The following is a 21216-nucleotide window of genomic DNA, read 5'->3' on the forward strand; positions in this document are numbered from 1 at the left end:
TGCTACATGGAGTTGATGCTCTGTTATTAGGTGCATAAACATTTAGGATTGTTTGGTCTTCTTGATAAATTAACACCCTTATTATTAAGAAATAATTATCTTTATCCCTGGTAATGATATTCTTTGCTCTGAATTCTACTTTGATAATAACTCATTATTAACTGGGGGATTTTTGCAGAAACTAACGCTTGCAGCTGGCGATTTGTTATGTAAGTGATATTGATTCGTCTCCTGTCAATAACGTTCGGGTAACAAGAGACGTATTAATACATCTCTGGTCAATAATGTGATAATACAGGCACTACAGCTTTCTTTTGATTAGTATTAGTATGGTATCACCTTTTCCATCTTTCTACTTTTAACCTATTTGTGTCTTTAGTTAAAGTGCTTTTCATGTAAGCAACATATATGGTTGAGTGTTTTTATCCAGTCTGACAATCTCTCTCTTTATCTGGATGTTTAGACCGTTTATATCTAATGAGATTATGGATATGGTTAGGTTAAGTCTTCCTGTTTGTTTTCTGTTCATCCTATCTGTTCTTTGTTTTCCTTTTCATCCCTTTTCTGCTCTTCAAAACATTGAGTGTTTTTTAAGATTTAATTTTCTTCTTTGTTGGTTTATAAGCTGAAACTTTATTTCAGTATTTTAAAATTTTATTTATTTTATTTTTTTAGGGTTTATATTATATATCTTTAACTTGTCACAGTCTACCTTCAAGTGATACTTTACTACTTCAAAAATACTATAAGAACCTTACTTTCATTCCGTCCCCCCTACACCCCAGTCTTTATGCTACCGTTGTCATACGTTTTATTATATATATATGTTATAAACCCTAGAATAAGATGTTATTTTTAAACACTTTTATTTTTAAGGAGATTAAAATAATAAGAAAAATATTTGTTTACACTTATATAATGTAACTACCGTTTCTGGTGTTCTTCATCTCTTTGAGTAGAGCTGTATTTCCATCTGTCATTTTCCTTCCATGTGAAGGACTTTCTTTAATGTTTCTTCTATTGTGAGTTGGCTGGTAATGACTTCTTTCAGCTTTCTTTTTTTTTTTTCTTCTTTTTTGTTTTCTTCATTTCTTACGTCTGGGGTTTGTTGAGTTTTGTGGGATCCGTGGGTTTACAATTTTCATTGAATTTGAAATATTTTTCAGATATTTTTTTTGTCCTCTCCCTTATTTGGAGACTCTATTACACACATTAACTGGCTTGAAGTTTTCTGATATTATGTTTTTAATTTATTTTTCTTTCTGTGTTTTATTTTGGATAATTCTAATTGCTATGTTTTTAAGTTCATTAATCTTTTGTTTTTCAGTGTCTGATCTGTCGTTAACTCCACTTAGTGTGTTTTTCATCTCAGACATGGTATAGTTTTAATCTCTACAACTTCAGTTTGGATCCTTTCTTATATCTTCCATGTCTCTATTCAACTTTTTGATCATAAGATCCAAACTGAACTTCTAAAAATTTATTTTAAAATAAAACTGACTTAAGATACCAAGTGATGGGTATCTTTGTAGTATTTTTTTTTTAATTTAAAAAAAGTTAGCATAGTTGTAGTATCTTGAATATATTTCCATCTGATTATCTTAAGATTTTTTAAAAATTCTTTACCAGTTCTCTTTTCTTTTTCATACAAATAATTTCACCATTAAAAAAAAAAGTCCGTGTTTTTCTTATTCTTCTGTCCCCTTACCCCATTATTTGATGTCTTTTCTTATCCCTAGGCCTATTTGAAAATGTGCTTCTGTGCACTATGTAGGATTATTAACATGTATTTTTAAAAGTCTAAAAGACAGTTTTGTATCTGGCCATCAAATAGGTGTTTAGAAATACACATTTCATTTGATTTGTAAATTACTTTCCATCTCAGAACAGTGTCCATTTTACCCTGTTATTAACAGGGCTCCAGGTCCACTGTAAGCAACAGCATGATTTTTAATTAGTTTAAGGAGAGGGGTTTAATACAGGGAAGTAGACGCCTACAAAGTATTTGAAGGGTTGGAGGAGTAGGCCTTCACTGGGTTTCCAGGAACAGCTAAGTTCCAGCACCCCTGGACTACTCTGTTGAGATCAGGAGCTGACAAATCAGAAAGTTGCTGTTGATACTTCTGGTGAAAAAAAAGTCACTGTCTTTACCATGGTTTGAAAGCTACCGCTGCTGCTACAGACTTTGCTGAATTAGGAAGAAGCTGCTGGCTCTAGAACCACATCATTTGTGCCATGATCTCAACAAGCGAAGTGGATGCTCTGTCCTCTGCTTTTCTCCCTATGTCCCATCTCCAAATCAAGGCTTTGAGTGTGAGTACAACCTGATTATGGATTAATTGGATTAGCGCAACCTAATTATGTCTGGAACCCAAATTGCAAGGTTGTCCAGGAAATACAGTTTTAAACTTTCTGCCCTATACCCCTTTAAAATGAAATTGGTATGGAAACTGAAAGATTTGGTCCACATCACAGTATCTCTCGAAGAGGATAAAAAACAAAAAGGTAATTCAGTGATTAGCTTACATTTAAACAGTACACTCCATAGGAAATGAAAGTGGTATTTTCTTTTATGTATTTATAAACAGTTCTGTTTCTGGCCCTGTTGGGCTCACCATCTTGCTTCTGAGGTCAACAAGGGATTTTACCATGTAGCATCAGGATGATGATCATCTGAACACACTTATATTTGCTATGAAAAGATATGAATGTTGGCAGCCAATACTGTACTCGTCTTTACCTGACATCTAAAAGATGGCTTCACAATTGTTCAAGTGATAACAGTATTTTGAGGCATAATCACCATACTTTTACCTCTTAATAATTATTCTCTTTTCTCTACTAGATAAATTATTACCCTTTAAATCATACAAACCTAATATAAGGAACCTGGAGAAAACAATCTGTGTTTTAACATCTCGGAATCTCCAGCGCCATCTAGCCTAACCCCCATTTTAATGCTTAAACTTCTCTGGGTCATCATGGCTCGCTTGTTCTTGGCCCCTTTAGGGCATCTCTCATGGTACTGACCCACCACTTCCAAAGACAGTCTGTACTTTTTGGGGTTACTAGAGATTTGAGATCCAGTATAAGAACTAACTCTCTGTAGCTTTCTCTTATTGACAGCCCTACTTTTTTTCTTCTAGTAACTGGCAGTCTTACATTCTGTGGCATAAAAATCCATTGTTTCATGTATTACAAAGTTCAGTCTCTCAACATTCTGGTTGTTCTCTTTTAGACCATGCCTAGTTTCTTCCTGGAAGTATGCTTAAATGAAGAGATGAATATACATCTTTAAAATATAGCTGTCCCAAATTATTGCCTTTGATTGGGCATCACCCTCCATGAGATCATTTGCATGGCTTCTTGAATCATCTGTGTGCTTTACCTGCAAGAGCCGCATGAGACTAATCTCATACCTAGAAATAAGGATTTCTTTTGTCATCTGTTTACCTTTTCTTGGTCCCTGGAGTGGTTTTTTCAAACCTGCTTCCCAAGTATGTTTTCCCTGTCCGGTTATCAAATCTGTCACTGTAACGTGCTGGGAGCTACTCTAGTTTGCTCAAGTACACACAGGAAGTTACAGTGTGCTTGCAGTTTAAGAACCAAATTTGAGTAATTCTTTTCTAAATCGTTGTTTTCTACCTTGTAAGGCTTGTTTTCTTTGAGAATGAAGAAATAAGATTAGTTGTTTTTCTAATGATTAAAAAAAAGAGTGTGGGGGCTTCCCTGGTGGCGCAGCGGTTGAGAATCTGCCTGCTAATGCAGGGGACACGGGTTCGAGCCCTGGTCTGGGAAGATCCCACATGCCACGGAGCAACTGGGCCCGTGAGCCACAACTGCTGAGCCTGCGCGTCTGGAGCCTGTGCTCCGCAACGGGAGGGGCCGCGATAGCGAGAGGCCCGCGCACCGCGATGAAGAGTGGCCCCCGCTTGCCGCAACTAGAGAAAGCCCTCGCACGAAACAAAGACCCAACACAGCTAAATAAATAAATAAATAAATGAAGTAGCTATTAATTAAAAGAAAAAAAAAAGTGATAACTCTTGGGAAGAAACAGAGAAAGATCGCTTAAAAAAAAAAAAAAGAGTGTGGTATTATCAAACATTAAATACAAGTTGGTCAGTTTGAACTGTTACATTTTCTTGTGCACACATAGATTTTGAAGCTTAAATGTAGATAAAATTATATACAACTTTGAGGTCCTGCCATTTTAAATATTCTTAGTCAAAAGCCAGCAGTATTGGTTCTGGCTATTTTATATATTTACAGCTTACCTTTCCCAGCCAATTCTCACATAAGTCTTGGACTGGTAACGATTTGCTGTTTACTTATTTAGGGTATGAAAATGGAAGGATGTGCATATTGACTGTAGCTGACCTCTGTGATGTTGGTTTGGGGAGAGTTTGCTAGGTAAGAGTCCATATCACGTAAGTCAAACGAGGAGTCTAGTTTGGATATATGGGGGTGAAGCGCTGGCAATTGGCTTCAGTGTGTTGTGTATAAATCAAGTGAAAATGACACATGAATATGTTTGTCTTGGTACCACTGCAGGACTCAGTGATTATGGTTTGTTGCCACTATTCTCTTACAGCTGTCCTATGAATTAAATAACTGGGAGGCAGATAATTTTTCAGATTTTCCGTCAGTAAGCCTGTTGAAAATAAGAGAACCACCCAAATTGGTTTTTAAATGCAGAGGTTTCAAAAAATAATAGTATAGCCATAGCATCCTATAATAGTTGTTAGTGACTTTTATATTTGACATCATGGAGATGACTCCTTTATTTTACACAAATGGAGAAACAGGTCCAAAGAGAAATGCCCTGCCCGTGGACACTTAAATTTGTATATTTTTTCTGTGTTATTCTGTTTCCTCCTTAAAAATTCTTTCACACAAATATAAATATACTCCACACATTTATTCTTTCACTCACTTATACATCAAGCAGGTATTAACACTATATTACGTACTGGAAAGAATCCTGCCCTGAAGGAGCCTGTAATCCAGCAGGGAGACAGGAAAGAGCCATGTCACAGAATGCAGTGAATGATCTGATGGCAGCCTCCCCAGTGTATTGTAACGGGAACTTTTTTGATCTGTGATGTGACTAGATACTGCTTTTGTTTATCTCATTTTTGCTTGGGACGTAGGTGTGCTTTTTCAATTTTTGAATCTGAGGACCCAGGCCTTTCTTCACTTTTGAAAATTTTCCACCCATTATTTCCTCACATATTGCCTCTCCCCCATTCTCTTCATTCTCTTTCTGGGAATAAAGGTCACTGTGTCTTCTGCCATGCGTCCTGTCTGTGTCTGTGCACCGCACTCTGGGTTGATTTCTTCAGTGTTCTGTTTCTATTCACTAACGCTCTCCTCAGCCGAGTCTAGACCTGCCGTTGAGAGAGTTTAATGTCTGCATGTTTTTATTTCATACATTTTTTCCATAATTTCCTGTGTTTGCATTATGTTTTTTATTTTTCATTTATCTCTGCTAACATACAATTCAAATTTCTTTCCCTTAGCTTCCCCAGTGTACTATGAATTGTGTGCTTATGTATAAAAGCGATTCTATTGTAAATATTACCTAAACTCTAGATGTGAAAATTCTTCATAGTTTGCAGTAAATATGCTTGATACATCACCCTCTAATAAGTGGAAGTGTGCAGTTACCTACTAATTAATTATTCCCTTCACATATGGCCATTTTTACAGCATCTAAATAGGTGAAGCTACCGCTAAGGATTTGTTTAATTTAACATAGCATATACTTATATCATGTTTATTCTGTGCAAGGCACTGTTCTTCTCAGGGCTTTACAAATATTAATTCATTTGATCCTCATATGAGCACTATGAAGTAGGTACTGTCATTGTCACTCTCCTTTTATAGGTGAGGCACAGAAAAATGGGATGAGTTGCCCAAGGTTCCCTCATTGGCAGTTGGCCTGTGGTGGAATTGGTATTCAGACCAGCCTCCACATCCATGCTCTTAACTCACTTGCTCTTTGCATGCCACTCAGCCAGCCACTATCTTTCAAGCCACATGTCCCTCTTAATGAACCTCACCCAGCTCCACTCCCTTTGTGTCTACATTCTTGAAGCACTTAATAAGTCTATACTGAGCCCGTTTCAGGTGTTCTTCTGTTTGCTTCCTGTGTCTAAATCTTGTGTCTGCATTAATTTATTCATTCTTCAAACAAGTATGTATTAAGCACCCATTACACGGTGGGTGCCATGTCACGCATTGAGCATAAATGTGGCGTTAACACAGAGACACCCTCTGTGCTGCCTAAATCTCTCCGAAGCGTGCGCTTCTGTAAGTCCCCACGCCGCAGCTGTAGTCCAGGACCTCACCATTTCTACTGGTGCAGCAGCTGACATACTGGTCTCCGTGCTTCAGCCTGTCTCTTCCTGCTCTGGGCACTGCTGGAGGAGAAGACGACAGTACACAGTTCAGTGTGCTAAGTGCCATAGTCCAGAGAAGTGCCCCTGATTCAGTCTTGTGGTGACAGGGAAGGTTTTCTGGAAGAAGAGATGTCAAAGGTGAGTCCTTAAGAAGTAAGAGTTAGATGAAGATGGAGGTGAACAGTGTTCAGGGCAGAGAGAAAGGTACAAGGCCAAAACTCCTAGGGAAGAGAAGAACACATGGCATGTTTGAGGTACTGAGAAAAACTCACTACGCTGGTGGAACTTGAAATGTGCCGCTGGGGGCAGCGAGATGAGTCAGGAGTGGCCACATTGGTGCTGAGGGCGCTGAGATGTCAGTGCAGGTGTAGAGCTGGAGTTACACAGTTGAAGCTGTTTTAGTTAGGTGACTGTGCAGTTTGGTGAGGGGAGTTAGAAAGCTATTGGAATAGGCTGGGTGTTGATGGTCTGAACTAAGGAGGTGGTGCTGGGGATGAGAGAAGTGAGCAGATCGCAAGGAGATGAGCAGGAGGTAGGAACAACGACAGTGCTGGTGGCTGAGGGATTGTGGTGGTCGGGTAGGTGAGGTCTGGCCTAGACTATAGGGGAAAGATGGTGAGATGGTGAGTTTGGTGGCAGATGTGCAAGTATGAGGTACTTGTGGGGGGTCCAGCTGGAAATAGCCAGAATTCAGTTGTGTCTGAATATCTATAGGAAAATCTGTCGAAGCTGGAGGTAGAAATTTTAGAGTTGGTGACATATACACAGTAAAGGATGCCCTAGGAATAGGTAAAATTTTCAGTTGGAATGAATAGCCTGAGAAGTAAGAGTGTGTAATAGGACACCGTGGAAGCAGAGCCACCATGTCGAGTCACTGTCTCACAGACACCCTGTGCTGATAGGTACCTTTGGTGCTTGCTGTATTTCAGAATATGTTATATCTTTCTTCCATGTCACTTTTGCATAGGCGATAAAATAGCACCCCTTTCATTCAGTTGTCCTCGTGCTGTGTTTGTGCATTTTTTGTGTTTGCTTATGAACTCAATTAACCACATTTCAGAAGCCTGTCTTTTTTAAACATCAGGAGATTTGGTCGGGGGAGTGGGGTCGGGGGGTGGTGGTGAGAGGAATTGGGAGACAGGGATTGACACACATAACACTGTTGATACTATGTATAAAATAGATAACTAATGAGAACATACTGTGTTGCACAGGGAATTCTACTTAGTGCACTGTGGTGACCTAAATGGGAAGGAAATCCAAAAAAGAGGGGATATATGTATATGTATAGCTGATTCATTTTGCTGTACAGTAGAAACTGACACATTGTAAAGCAACTATACTCCAATAAAAATTAATTAAAAATAAATAAATATCAGGAGGCTACTTTTGGATTCACAGCATCAGGTTATATGTGAATGAATAGTAGTGGTTGCAGTTACAAGAAAGTCCTAATAATATCTTTTGCCTCAGGGCTTTGGTTTTTGAATTAGGCTTAGGCTGATTAAGGTATAATCCTTGTGTATTACTAGCTGTGTAATTAGCATTTATAAGCAGAGTCACCATCCAAATTGTGAAAGACACGCTCAGGTTATTCATACTGTTCCCTAAGGTTCATCAATATCTGTTCCCTGAGAGCAAAGGATATTTGAAGAGAAATATCAAATTTCTCTTCAAATTAGCTTTGTGAGCCTCTGCTTACCAGCACGGTTCTTGTGGCCACTCAGTGAGTGTCACCATTCTCTTTTCTGGGTCTCAGTGGCCCTCCCATACCAACCCACTGATGGCAGTTGTCATCCCAAATCTAACTCACGGGTATAGAGACTAGAATCTTTTACTAAGTGAACTTTGAAACTGCCTTTGAAAAAATTATTCCATTAAGTTCAAGGTAATACTGAGAGTTTTTTGACGAAAATTTGAACTTTGAGCCCCTTACTTTAAAAAATTATTTATTATGAAAAACAGAAAAATTGTGGGGGGACTACTTTAGATTTAAAGAAACTAAAGAGGCATAACAACCAAATATAATATGTAAACCTTGATGGAACCTGCTAGGAAAAATAGGCAGCTATAAACTGTCTTTTTTGAGACAACTGGGAAATCTGAATATTGTCTATATATTAAATGATAATTATAGAATTATGGCTAAATTTCTTAGATGTGAAAATGGTACTGTGGTTATATAGGAGAATGTTCTTGTTCTTAGAACATGCATTCAGAAATACGTAGGGGTAACATGTATAATGTCTGCAAATGGTTCAGCCAGAAAAAGGAAAATAACAAGGAAAAGAAAAAAAAATCTGTGTGTGTGTGTATCAGAGAAAGAGAGGGAGAAAGCAAATGTGGCAAATTTTATAACAGTTGATGCATCTTGTTGAAGGATATAGGGTATTCATTATACTGTTCTTACAAATTTTCTATAGATTTTTAAATTTTCAAAATAAAAATTTTGGGAAATAAAAGAATATGCCATTTTCTAACATGAGATAAAGCCAGGATTGCAGTAAACAATGATAAACAGTAAACAATGATAGACAATTAAAAGGCCAGTGGATGAATTATTTAATGAGATGCTTTGTAGGTATTCAGCTATTTTATTTTTTTTTATTTTTTTAAAATTAATTAATTAATTAAAAAAATTTTTTTAATGGCTGTGTTGGGTCTTCGTTTCTGTGCACGGACTCTCTCTAGTTGTGGCAAGCGGGGGCCACTCTTCATTGCGGTGCGCGGGCCTCTCACCATCGCGGCCTCTCTTGTTGCGGAGCACAGGCTCCAGACGTGCAGGCTCAGTAATTGTGGCTCACGGGCCCAGCCGCTCTGCGGCATGTGGGATCTTCCCTGACCAGGGCTCGAACCCGTGTCCCCCGCATCGGCAGGCAGATTCTCAACCACTGTGCCACCAGGGAAGCCCCTATTCAGCTATTTTAAAATCTGATTCCAAACTTTTTATGATACTTTAGGATTATGCAATCATTGGTTGATATTTATGCCCAGTTGTTGAAATAAAGAGTTCGGTTTTTAAATTGTGGTTATTGCGAATCATTGATGTTTCTCATCCATCACATTAGCAGAATATTCAAAATGGAACCTGTGACTAGATTAGGTTTTCTCTGTGTTGTATTTTAGGAGATTTACTTCCTTTGTTTAGGTTTTCATGCTGTCAAATATCTGTACTTTAGGTGTTCTCAGATGTGTGGCTCACTCTGTCTCTTGTTGACCTTTCTTCTGTGATATATTAAAGAAGAGTCTTCAAACTAGTGTGTCCAAGGCTGGGAGGCGTGTGCAGACTTCCCAAAGGGCACACAAGCATGGGTGGGCTGAAGGGGATTTGTTTTCAGATCCTCTCTTTCCACATATACTTGAGCCTAAAATTACTCCTTTGAGTTTTCCACCTGCATCTCGTCTTCTGCTTGGAAGAAGAAAGACATACCCCTTAATTTTACTCTGTAGCATTGTCCTAGGAAATAAGAATCTCAGGCCATCAAAGGGACAATTGGAATTACTGGTTTTGGGAATTCTCTTTTTAATAAATAATCAAATCACTGTATACCTGCCTGGTTAGTTTATCTGTTCTTGTCTTATACAAACTGTATTTCTGATGCCTCAGAAGTAGGGTGTGTTGGCCTATGATTACATGTTATGAACTCAGATACATTATAGATATAGATTGATGAAAGTGACTTCACCTCTTCCATCCCCCAAAATGCCGTTCTGCAGTGAAGAGCTTTTAAGGGAGAAACCTTTGAGAGCAAAGCAAAGTAAGCTTCAAGTGACAAAAATGGCTTTTTTAAAAAAATGTAACTTATTTAACAATAAGCTGATTTTTTAGCTATTCTCAGTTCTTAGTTGCTAGGATGGGTCATTAGTCATAGAGTAGTGCACATTAGGACAGCTGAAGCAGAACTTGTTAGTGAAGCCAGTTGTTTTCAATGTGACTGGAATATTTTCTTGGACTATACAGTTTTTCAAGATATTCCAGGTAAAATATGAGGATAAATAATTGTTTTGATCTCTTTCCAATAAAATGTATGTCATTCAACAAAGCAGGTAATACCTCTTTTAATGAATCATATTATGAAATATTTATTCCAGTTACACTTAATCCTTATAAAATATTTTATATTTTCTACCACCTGTTAATAAAAAATGAAATTATATTCTTGCTGCCAGACTGATTTGTTTTTAGCAGTGTAGTAATTACAGTAGTTTTTTAGGAATTTCACCTTGGTATTTGCTCCACATCCTCTCTTGTGTGGTAGAATGGAATTCATAGCCTACATAAGTTTTTAGATCATAACAAAAGCACATGATTGAGTACCCCTGGAAGCCTGGTGATTGGCCCAGGCCTGAATCCTACTTGACACCTAATTTAGACCCTAGTCCTTTTCTGAATCTTAAGTCTGACTTTGCTTTGCCCAAACCACACATATCTTCATTCGTACTTTTTATCCTGGCCAACACTACTTCAGCATTGATTTTTCCAGCATTGAGGGAACTTAATCTGCTATAATTTAGATTAAATATACAGTGTACTGTGTCAGGTGTTCAAGGATTGCTTAAATGTTTAAAAATGTTATTATTGTGAAACTGTGTTTTTCCTATATTTAAGTAGATCCACATAATGTATTTATAAACTCTCTAATGTATATGTCCAATAGGGACTCCATTCTTCCTTTCCATTCTCCATTCTCTTCCTCCATGGATGGGTGGTAGTGGGTGGATATGTAAAAAAGAGAAAGAGAAGCTAGCATCTCTATGTCTGATGTGGCATTTAAAAAATTCTACCATGTAGTTTTTACCTGCTGGTTGGTTTACCTGTTTATATCCCATAATAGACTATCAATTCCTTACTGGTAGGGATGATATTTTCTTCATCAACAGAACTCCCTTGTAGCTTATAGGATTGTGCGATCCATGTTTGAATGAAAATATTCTCAGTCTTTTGTGAATGATAATTGTAATTTTTATGCAAATATTTATATTTTCATTTTAAGTGCAGGTCAAAAAAGTATAAGATGGTAGTTGGAAAAATCTGGTAAATATTTTCTTGCGTAAACTTCCTGCCAGTATATCTGTTAGTGTTCCACAGCTGTGGAATTCTCAATGCTTCTGTTATAAAACTGGCACAGTCCCCAGGTCTCTGACAAGTTCAGTGGTTTGAAAGCTAAGTCGTTTTAATTAGAAGCATTGTCATCTAGAGCAGTGATATGATACTGATAGCTTCAAGAATGCTCTTGAATGTGGCATATAAGGAAGAAGGGGGCTCTAGGTAGAAAACTGTACCAGTGTCTGAGGGCATGGTTTGCGGCTGAGCTGGGATCAGCAGGCCAGGCCAGGCCAGGACTGGCATTATTAATGAGATAACGTGGAAAGGTTCTCACAGGGTGTTCCCTTAGGCAACCTGTTAGTAGCTGAGGAAGTCCAGTCCTCCTGAAATGCCCAGATAAGCTTATAGTAAAGGTCAGAGCAAACTGGATATCTCATCCAGAGTATTGGGCAACATTTGAGGGAGCAAGTTTCAAGATTCTGGGAAGCAGGAGTTTATCAGGTCAAGGGTCTTCAGAGCAATGGCAGAGAATTCACCCATCCATGAATGGGTGTTGGCTGCAGGCAGGGTTATTGATACTTTCCTCCTGCTGCTTTAGGGATATGTCATTGCAGCTGTCTTAAGAGTTTGAAGGTCTTGGTTGAAATGTCAGTAGTGGGGAAAGTAGACACGTCATCAAGTGCAGACTCTCTATTCTGTCTCAGTTGGGTCTCTCTTTTCTGCATTTCTTGTGGCACTGTGGTCATAGAATCAAAAGTACTCTGGCATAGTCCCAACTTTGATGAAGAGTTTTTATGAAAATTGGAAGGACTTACCTGACAACCATTGCCTTGCCCTATTTCAGAATTCTTAAGAAAGCTTGGCCCTCCATAATCAAGGCTTTCACCTCATACACCCAAAAGGAATCAGAATTCTTTATGAGACACTTGGAATATGTGTGAGTCCATCACTGTTGTATTAAATGCCAGGGAGGCTACTCTTCGGAGAAATACCTTTACCTGTACACATGTAGGTTTTAAGGTCTTCAAGGATGGTTCTGTCAGTGGGAATTTTAAACTCAGGGCAGAGAGGTATTTGAAAAGAGGATATGAGTCAAGGAATAGATGACAGTAGTTGAGAGACAATAAGAACAAACAAAATGATAACTCAAAAAAAATTTTTTTTTATAGATTTTATTTATTCATTTATTTATTTATTTTATTATTTTTGGCCGTGTTGGGTCTTCGTTGCTGCGCACGGCCTTTCTCTAGTTGCGGTGAGCGGGGGCTACTCTTCGTTGCGGTGCGCGGGCTTTTCATTGCGGTGGCTTCTCTTGTTGCAGAGCACGGGCTCTAGGCGCACGGGCTCCAGTAGTTGTGGCTCGGAGGCTCAGTAGTTGTGGCTCACAGGCTCTAGAGCACAGGCTCAGTAGCTGTGGCGCACGGGCTTAGTTGCTCCGCGGCATGTGGGATCTTCCCGGACCAGGGCTCGAACCCCTGTCCCCTGCATTGGCAGGTGGATGCTTAACCACTGAGCCACCAGGGAAGCCCCAAATATTTTACGTTATAGTTTAAAATATATGAGAAACAGTAGACTGATGCCCAAGGTGATGATTATCGTAAAATTGAAGTATTAGTTTATCACATAGAATTAACGTATTACCCGACAATTCCTTGTGCTCTTTGATGGTTTGTCATGGGGAAAATGTTGAAAACCCTTGCCTGTTTTATATATTTAAAATGTGTTCATCCAAGCCTTAGCCTACTATGGAGGACATGGAAAATACAGGAAAATGTGAATGACACTATGTTCCAAAATCTTCTCTTGTAAAGTTTTAGTTTCTTATAACAGTTACAGGCCCTTCTTCCAGAAGTTTTCTTTTTACAATATACACTCCGTCCTCCATATCCATAGGTTCCACATCTGCTAATTCAAGCAGCTTCGGATCAAAAATATTCGAGAAAAAAATTCCGGAAGGTTCCCAAAAGCAGAACTTGAATTTGTTGCAACTATTTACATAGCACTTACATTGTATTGGGTATTATAAGTAATCTAGAGATGATTTAAGGTATATGGGAAGATGTGCGTAGACTATATGCTAACGCGTTTTATATAAGGAACTTGAGCATCTGTGGATTTTGGTATCTGGGGGGTCCTGGAACCACCCCCCCCCCATGGATACCGAGGGATGACTACATACATATTATCATTCTTGGAGTAGGGAGTACAAGAAGGCTCTAAAACACAGGGTAGAATTGTACATGTGCACAATACATAAGAAGGAGTTTTGATAACCTGGTTAAGTGCTAAGGATTCATAATTCTGCCGCCAACTGACTGATACTCTAGGGAAAATTGGTGTCTCTGGTGTGCCTTGTTCATTGTGAGAAACAGTTTGCCCTCCTTTTAATTTGTTCCTGAAGTCCGATATTCCCATAGACACCTCAGGCCAAACAATGAGCCTTACAGTAATCAGGATACATTTTTTTTTTTGCCTTTAAAAGATATTTTTAACAGAAGTGATATTTAAATCAGGGGTGAAAGGATGGATGAGTTAATAAATAAGGTTGGACCAACTCACTTTCCATACAAAAAATTAAGATCCCTACTTCACACAAAACACAAAAGCAAATTTCAGATAGATTAAAGAAAGCTCCAAGTGTAAAAAACCAAAACTTTTAAACTGCTTGAAGAAAATATAGGCAATATCTTTAGAATCTTGGGTCACAGAAGGTTTCTTTTTTTTTTTTTAATACAGCAGTTTCTTATTAGTCATCCATTTTATACACATCAGTGTATACATGTCAATCCCAATCTCCCAGTTCATCCGACCACCACCCCCACCTCCCACTGCTTCCCCACTTGGTGTCCATACGTTTGTTCTGTACATCTGTGTCTCTATTTCTGCCCTGCAAACCGGTTCACCTGTACCATTTTTCCAGGTTCCACATATGTGCGTTAATATATGGTATTTGTTTTTCTCTTTCTGACTTACTTCACTCTGTATGACAGTCTCTAGAGTCATCCACGTATCTACAAATGACCCAATTTCATTCCTTTTTATGGCTGAGTAATATTCCATTGTATATATGTACCACAACTTCTTTATCCATTCGTCTGTTGATGGGCATTTAGGTTGCTTCCATGACCTGGCTATTGTAAATAGCACAGCAATGAACATTGGGGTGCATGTGTCTTTTTGAATTATGGTTTTCTCAGGGTATATGCCCAGTAGTGGGATTGCTGGGTCATATGGTAATTCTATTTTTAGTTTTTTAAGGAACCTCCATACTGTTCTCCATAGTGGCTGTATCAATTAACATTCCCACCAACAGTGCAAGAAGGTTCCCTTTTCTCCACACCTTCTCCAGCATTTGTTGTTTGTAGATTTTCTGATGATGCCCGTTCTAACTGGTGTGAGGTGATACCTCATTGTAGTTTTGATTTGCATTTCTCTAATAATCAGTGATGTTGAGCAACTTTTCATGTGCTTCTTGGCCATCTGTATGTCCTCTTTGGAGAAATGTCTATTTAGGTCTTCTGCCCATTTTTTGATTGGGTTGTTTGTTTTTTTAATATTGAGCTGCATGAGCTGTTTATATATTTTGGAGATTAATCCTTTGTCCGTTGCTTCGTTTGCAAATATTTTCTCCCATTCTGAGGGTTGTCTTTTCGTCTTGTTTGTAGTTTCCTTTGCTTTGCAAAAGCTTTGAAGTTTCATTAGGTCCCATTTATTTATTTTTGTTTTTATTTCCATTACTCTAGGAGGTGGATCAAAAAAGATCTTGCTGTGATTTATGTCAAAGAGTGTTCTTCCTATGTTTTCCTCTAAGAGTTTTATAGTGTCTGGCCTTACATTTAGGTCTTTAATCCATTTGGAGTTTATTTTTGTGTATGGTGTTAGGGAGTGTTCTAATTTCATTCTTTTACATGTAGTTGTCCAGTTTTCCCAGCACCACTTATTGAAGAGACTGTCTTTTCGCCATTGTAGGCACTTGGCACAGGCTCTGAAATTCTATGTTAACTTTAAAAACACACATGCTAACATAAAAGCATTTAATATTTTAACTAGACAGTCCAAATGCCATCAGTTGGGATGCTTTCAGCTGCAAGTAACAGAACAACCAACCCAACCTGGATTAAACAATGAAAAGCTTTACCAGCTCATATAAAAGGAGGTCTGTGTAAAAGGGCAGGATGGGCTTCAGAGGTGGTTGATCCAGCATATCAGAGGTCTGTTCAAAGACCCAGGTTCTTTCTGTCTGTCTGCTCTACCACTCATGGGGTTTACTTCATCTCAAGGCAGATTTCCACTGAGGTTGTAGATAGTTGTCAGCATTCCTGGCTGTGCATGACCTTGTGCATGGGAGGAAGAGAAGAAGAGAAGCTTGTTGCTCTCTCTAAGGGTGAGAAGGTAATTTCCCAGATGCCTCCAGCAGATCTCACCTCATGAGCCAGAAGTGGGCTCTTGCCAGTCAACCTACTCCAGGAAAAGAGGGTGAGGTGAGCATCCTGAGATGCAAGGTAACTCTGGGGAGAGAGGAATACTGAAGAGAATTGGGGCTCTGTTGAGGAGGAAGAAGGGGAGGCAACCAGCAGTATTCCCACTAGTCATTTTGTTTTAATGCTACTCTTTTGATGTCTGTTATGCCATGAGGTTTTTGAGTTAGAACTATTTTTTATGCGGCCATATGAGATGTCTTTCTTTTCTTCTGAGTAGTGTGATTTCTGTTTTAAGATGGCAGAGTGAAGCCAAATTTCAAAATATCCATCCTTTTAGATCTGAAGATATGAACAGAAAATGGATAAAAGTTAGCAGACATATACCAACAGCAAATTCAAAGAACACAGCTGATGGTCAGTAAGAGAAATGAAAGTTTCCAAGAATTCAGAGGGTTTGGCTCAGAGTTGTTCTTCACCTCTCACTATGCAGAGGCTCTATGAGAGAAAAGGATAGTGAGCAAATACTGCAGAATCCTTAATGAGTGTGGCAGGAGAGTGGGTGAGTACAGGTAGTGCTGTGTTGTAGGAGCACTGGGAATTGCAGGTGACTGGAATCCCTTCCCTGAATGTTTCTCTCATGTAACAAAGAAAAGCATACTAGAGATCGTTATTTTGGTATGTCCCGGCTGGGAAAGAAGTAGAGAAGAAAGGCAGAATGACAGTAAACCCTGGAGCTGATTATCTTCATCAGTAAACTGGGAGTTAGCAGAACACCTGACAGAAGGCAACCTTGATAAAGGGAGTCTCTGGTGAACAGTAAGTGGAAGAAGCGGCACATAGTGAACCCGGGGTGACAGGGCTCCCTTATCTCTTTCATGGGCTAGGTAGGGGTGTTCATTGGATAGGCAGGATTTGAAGGAAATGGAATGATTACAAAGGAACAACCTGGGCCGACTCTTTCTGATGGAAATGAAATATCACAAGGATTGAGGGAATTACAGAATGTTAGGGAGGAGAAGAATATATCCCTGGGAGAAGAGAGCAGAGTTAGGCTGCTTGTAACCCTAGCCCCTGTTGAGCTGGATCCCTTTTCCTTTTATCACACTCCTGAACCTCCCTTCCCCACAACATACCTGCACAAAGCTGCTAGAATGCAGCACCAGCTGAGGATGTGGCTGGGAGGGGAAAGGTTCCCCTAGATTACACAGTAACACCGACAGAAGTGCTCCACAGAACATCCTGAGCCAATGAGAAGACATGGCCAGGCCTCTGCACTCACAGCAAGGTGGAGAGAAAGGCACAGTGCCTGCAGAAAAAAGATGCAGTCTGTTCTGGAAGGAATAATAATTTCCCTTCAAAACAGAAGAGAGTCCTGCATGAGCTATTAAGAACCTGAGTTTCTTAGAACATTGGCTCAGAAATGATGATAATAATAAAATAACAGAATGAGGTGGAAAGGGGAAAATATGGGGCCAAGGAGACTCATAGAGAACCAATTTGCAGAATAAACAAATTAGAAGCAGCTAGGAATGGAATAGTCATGGCTGAAAAATTAACTTACTGACAGAGCACAATCTTGAGATATTCAGTGAGTGCAGAAGAAAAAGAAAGATTGAAACAAGTGAAAATGATAGGTGTGGTATTGGACTTCCTGGAGGCGGAGCTGAGCTAGAAGTATGGGCCTTCAGTTTTTTGTTCAAGTTCCTCTTGGAATTAGGTTTTTGGTTGCAGAGAATTGACCACTTTAGACAGCTCTCATTTGGAAATGTGTAAGCATTGACAAATGGTGAAAATGAATGTTCATGTTCTTCCTAGAAGAATACCAATGAGATGAAAGATTTATTTATAGCCTGAGATACCAGGAAAATTCCCCTTTGAAGCAATTTGTTTCCTGGCAGTGATACTAAAAGCTCCCTTCCCCCACCACATGATGATTTTCTATGCTTTGCAGGACCTGGTCTTTTGCTAAATGTAAATACTGACCTGCTGATCTCAGGGCAAGCTGCTTTTCCTATAGCCAGAACCCACTTTGTAGGACAGGTTCTATGGAGAAAAAAAATTTTTTTGTTCTGTCAGACATTTATGGTTAATCATTGACATTTTCTACATTAAAAAAAAAAGTCTCTCAAGTAAGTCTGGGTGATAGGTTAGCATGAAAGAAGAGCAAACAACTCCACTAATGTTTACTTTAGTTGACTAGAAAACTGAACTTTCATTCCTTGCATGTCACCAAGTATGGTTTAGAATCTTTACGTTGTAAATTGCTGTGGGGAGTAGATCATAGAGCAGAAATTGGTTGCTGGAATGGACTTGTCATGAATTATTCATTCACTACCTAGTTCCTAGGAAATCAGCTGGAGGAAGTAGTTAGTCCAGTTTGATCACCGGAGTGGTATGCTAAGGGCTCTAGCAAGCCCTTACAAGTCCGGCAGCAGCGACGATGTGCTTCTGCTGGCTGCTGTAGGGCAGCAGCTGCTGTGCATTGCAGGCAGAACCAAGGAACATGCTGCTGGGGGAGAGCTGCACTGAGGACTCCCTGATGCTTCTTGCCAGAAAATGAAGCTTCAGGTAGGAGAAGTGCCCTGTTAGCGTGGCCGGATTTCTCACGGATCTTAGGGATGCCATTAGGCCTTATGGAACAAATCTGCATAGAACTGGAGTTGCTCAAGGGTGCCTCACTAGTGAGGTTGCCAGCCAGAGAAGCTTAGCAGTTTATTTCCATTTTCAAGGGTGTACTTTGTTTCTAACAAAACCGTTCCTTGAAATTGTGAAAAGTATTCTTGCGCCAAATAAACATTTAAGTCTATAAATTATAGCATATGTTTTAATGATATCTCCTACTCTTGGTGTAAAAAATGTCTTTTTTATTGACATAATATTGGTCATATAATTTAAAATCATGGAATTATGACTTTGGAAAATCATGAGAAAGACAACTTAGTTTATAATTTGCATGAGCACAGCTGCAGGCTCCATTGTATTTTCTAGAGGAAAGGCACCTTGGTTCTTTCTGTTGGAGCATTCATTTTGGGAAGATCTTTTAGCTTCTCATAAGATGGAAAATGCATAAAAGATGGAACAGTAACAAAAGGTCTTTGTTCTATTTGTTGGTATTATTTACTGTGTGTGTGCGCGCACGCGCGCGTGTGTACGTGCGCACGCGCACTCTCTCTTTCTCAGTAAGCCAGACATGTAATTTCATTTGGCAGGGACATTCTAATGTTGCCATTTGCATGTCTGTCTTATTTTGTATGGATGCTCTCTCTGTTAACTTTGCTGAGGCTATGAGTTGCTCTTGAGCTGGAGGGACAAAAGTAGTAAAGATGAAAAGAGCCTCAAGGAATCTGGGCCAAATTGGATATACATATTTCATCATGAAATACCATTTATAGTTTTGAAACTCTTAAGTAAACAAACATCCCTTGAACACATACACTCTGAGCTCTGAGACAACCAGTGACGATCAACAGTCTCCTTCTGCATCATTTTCTTAAGCTCCACAAGAGAAAGGGATCTTTGTTTTGTTCACTTATCATTCCCAAGGGCCTAGAACAGTACTGGGCACATAGTAGGTGGTTAATAAATGTATTCCCTGAATGAGAATGTTCTGTACTAAAGAAAACAGTCTTCCTACGAAGGTTATAGTATTTACAGTGTTACAGTTTCTTTGAAAACTTTTACAACAAACGTATTCTGAATTGTATTGGTAAAGATTTTTCAGGTAACTTCAAGGAATTATGTATTTCTTGGATATATAAAGAGTTTTAAAGTGGCAGAAATTAAAATCCATTCATTTTACTGTCTCTATAATTAAGGTTTTTTAAAAATCAACAGTGAATACAAAGACCTTTCATTTTTTGGTGTAACTTTTACTTCATGTTCAAAAAATGAAAATTACTTAATGGAACATGTATTTGGAAAAGAGTGTATTCATCAGTACCTTATTAGGGATATTATCATTCTAATCATGCCATGTTACATGTAACATTTTAAAAAGCATTTATCATTCTATGTCAGAAGGCTTTTAAAACTACAAACCCATTTATTCATAACTTCTAGGGTAAGTTTAAGACTGCAGTATGTTTGGAGCTGAGTGGAACTAAGCAGGGCAACATATTCCCCATAGATAATATCACATTTGAGAGCTCAGTGGAACCAAAAGGGGTCATCTCTGTTAACTTCTCTCTCCTCCCCGCTCCCACACAAGCCCACTTTATAAAGGACAAAACTGAAATCCAGAGAACATAGATGAATGGTCCAAGAACAAATGGTTAGCTGTTATGGTTTTACGCTTGACCATCTCAGATTTTTTAGTTGCTTGTTACTTTATTATTGCCACATTAAAGCTTAGAAAAATGAAGCAGATAATCACACTATTATAAATTTGGACTGTATTATTTTACTGAAGACAACTATTAGTGCATCTTGCATTACTTTAAATAAATTGTCTTAGTCTATTTGTTGAAATACAGTTTTATAAATTGTAGACTTTTCACCCTTTTGTGATGTATTTTTTTTCCTGAGTTAAAATTGTAATGGCTAAATGTGCCTTAAATTTTATTTCAAATTTGAACTTTTTTATAAAATGATGTTTTGTTCTATTTTTGTTACTCCTTAAAACTATCTGGGTTTTGCTTTTATTTTTGAGATAGATGTAGATTGTTGCATAATTTTTCTGAGTCCTTTTTACCGACTATATTAGTCTGCTTGGGTTGCCTTAATAAAACGTTACGTGTGTAGAGACAGAGAGGTATCTCTCTCTTTCCCATCTCAAAGGGATAAGCAAAATGTGGTAAATCCATACAATAGAATGTTATTTAGCCGTGAAAAGGAATGAAGTATTAATACATACTGCAGCATCAGCAAACCTTGAAAACATTATGTTAAGTGAAAGAAACCAGACACAAAAGGCCACATTTTGTCTGACTCCATTTGTATGAAAGACAGAGATAGAAAACAGATGAGTGGTTGCTAGGGACTTGGAAGAGGGGAATGGGGTTTTGTTTTAGGGTAGTGAAAATGTTCTGGAACTAGAGAGGGATGATGGTTGCTGAACATTTTAAGTATACTAATGTCACTGAATTGTGCACTTTAAAATGGTTGAAATGGTAAGTTTTCTGTGTGTTTTACCACAAGAAAAAACAAAAAAGATGAGCTTACAACCAGAAAAATATTTTTCAGGAAAAGGTAAAATCATGATTCTTATGAACAAATATTAAGGAATTTATTATACTCATGTGATATGAAAGAACTAGCAGATGTTTAACCAGTTCAAAGGAAAAGTCAAAAGAGCACCAATTTATGTAAAGGAAATATTGAGAACTGCAAATGGAGACAAAACTGATTT

General features: G+C 38.5%; 1 protein-coding gene across 11 annotated transcripts in view; it reads left to right on the plus strand.

Moving 5' to 3' along the window:
- The window catches only part of MARCHF8 (membrane associated ring-CH-type finger 8), a 112568-nt gene that overhangs the window by 57257 nt on the left and 34095 nt on the right, over positions 1-21216 (plus strand). Inside the window, exon 1 of one of the 11 annotated variants that reach the window (XM_082339500.1) lies at positions 14272-18437. The exons of 9 other annotated variants lie outside the window; for them this stretch is intronic. In XM_082339500.1, the coding sequence (XP_082195626.1) occupies positions 18426-18437 (12 nt within the window). In that variant the 5' untranslated portion in view covers positions 14272-18425. Of the gene's footprint in view, positions 1-14271; positions 18438-21216 lie in introns of those variants that run through there. One more of the 11 variants, XM_082339495.1, reaches the window with a different exon arrangement.

The sequence above is a fragment of the Balaenoptera borealis genome (genome assembly GCF_965194805.1).
Source record: "Balaenoptera borealis genome assembly, chromosome: 10".
Classification (NCBI taxonomy): domain Eukaryota; kingdom Metazoa; phylum Chordata; class Mammalia; order Artiodactyla; family Balaenopteridae; genus Balaenoptera; species Balaenoptera borealis.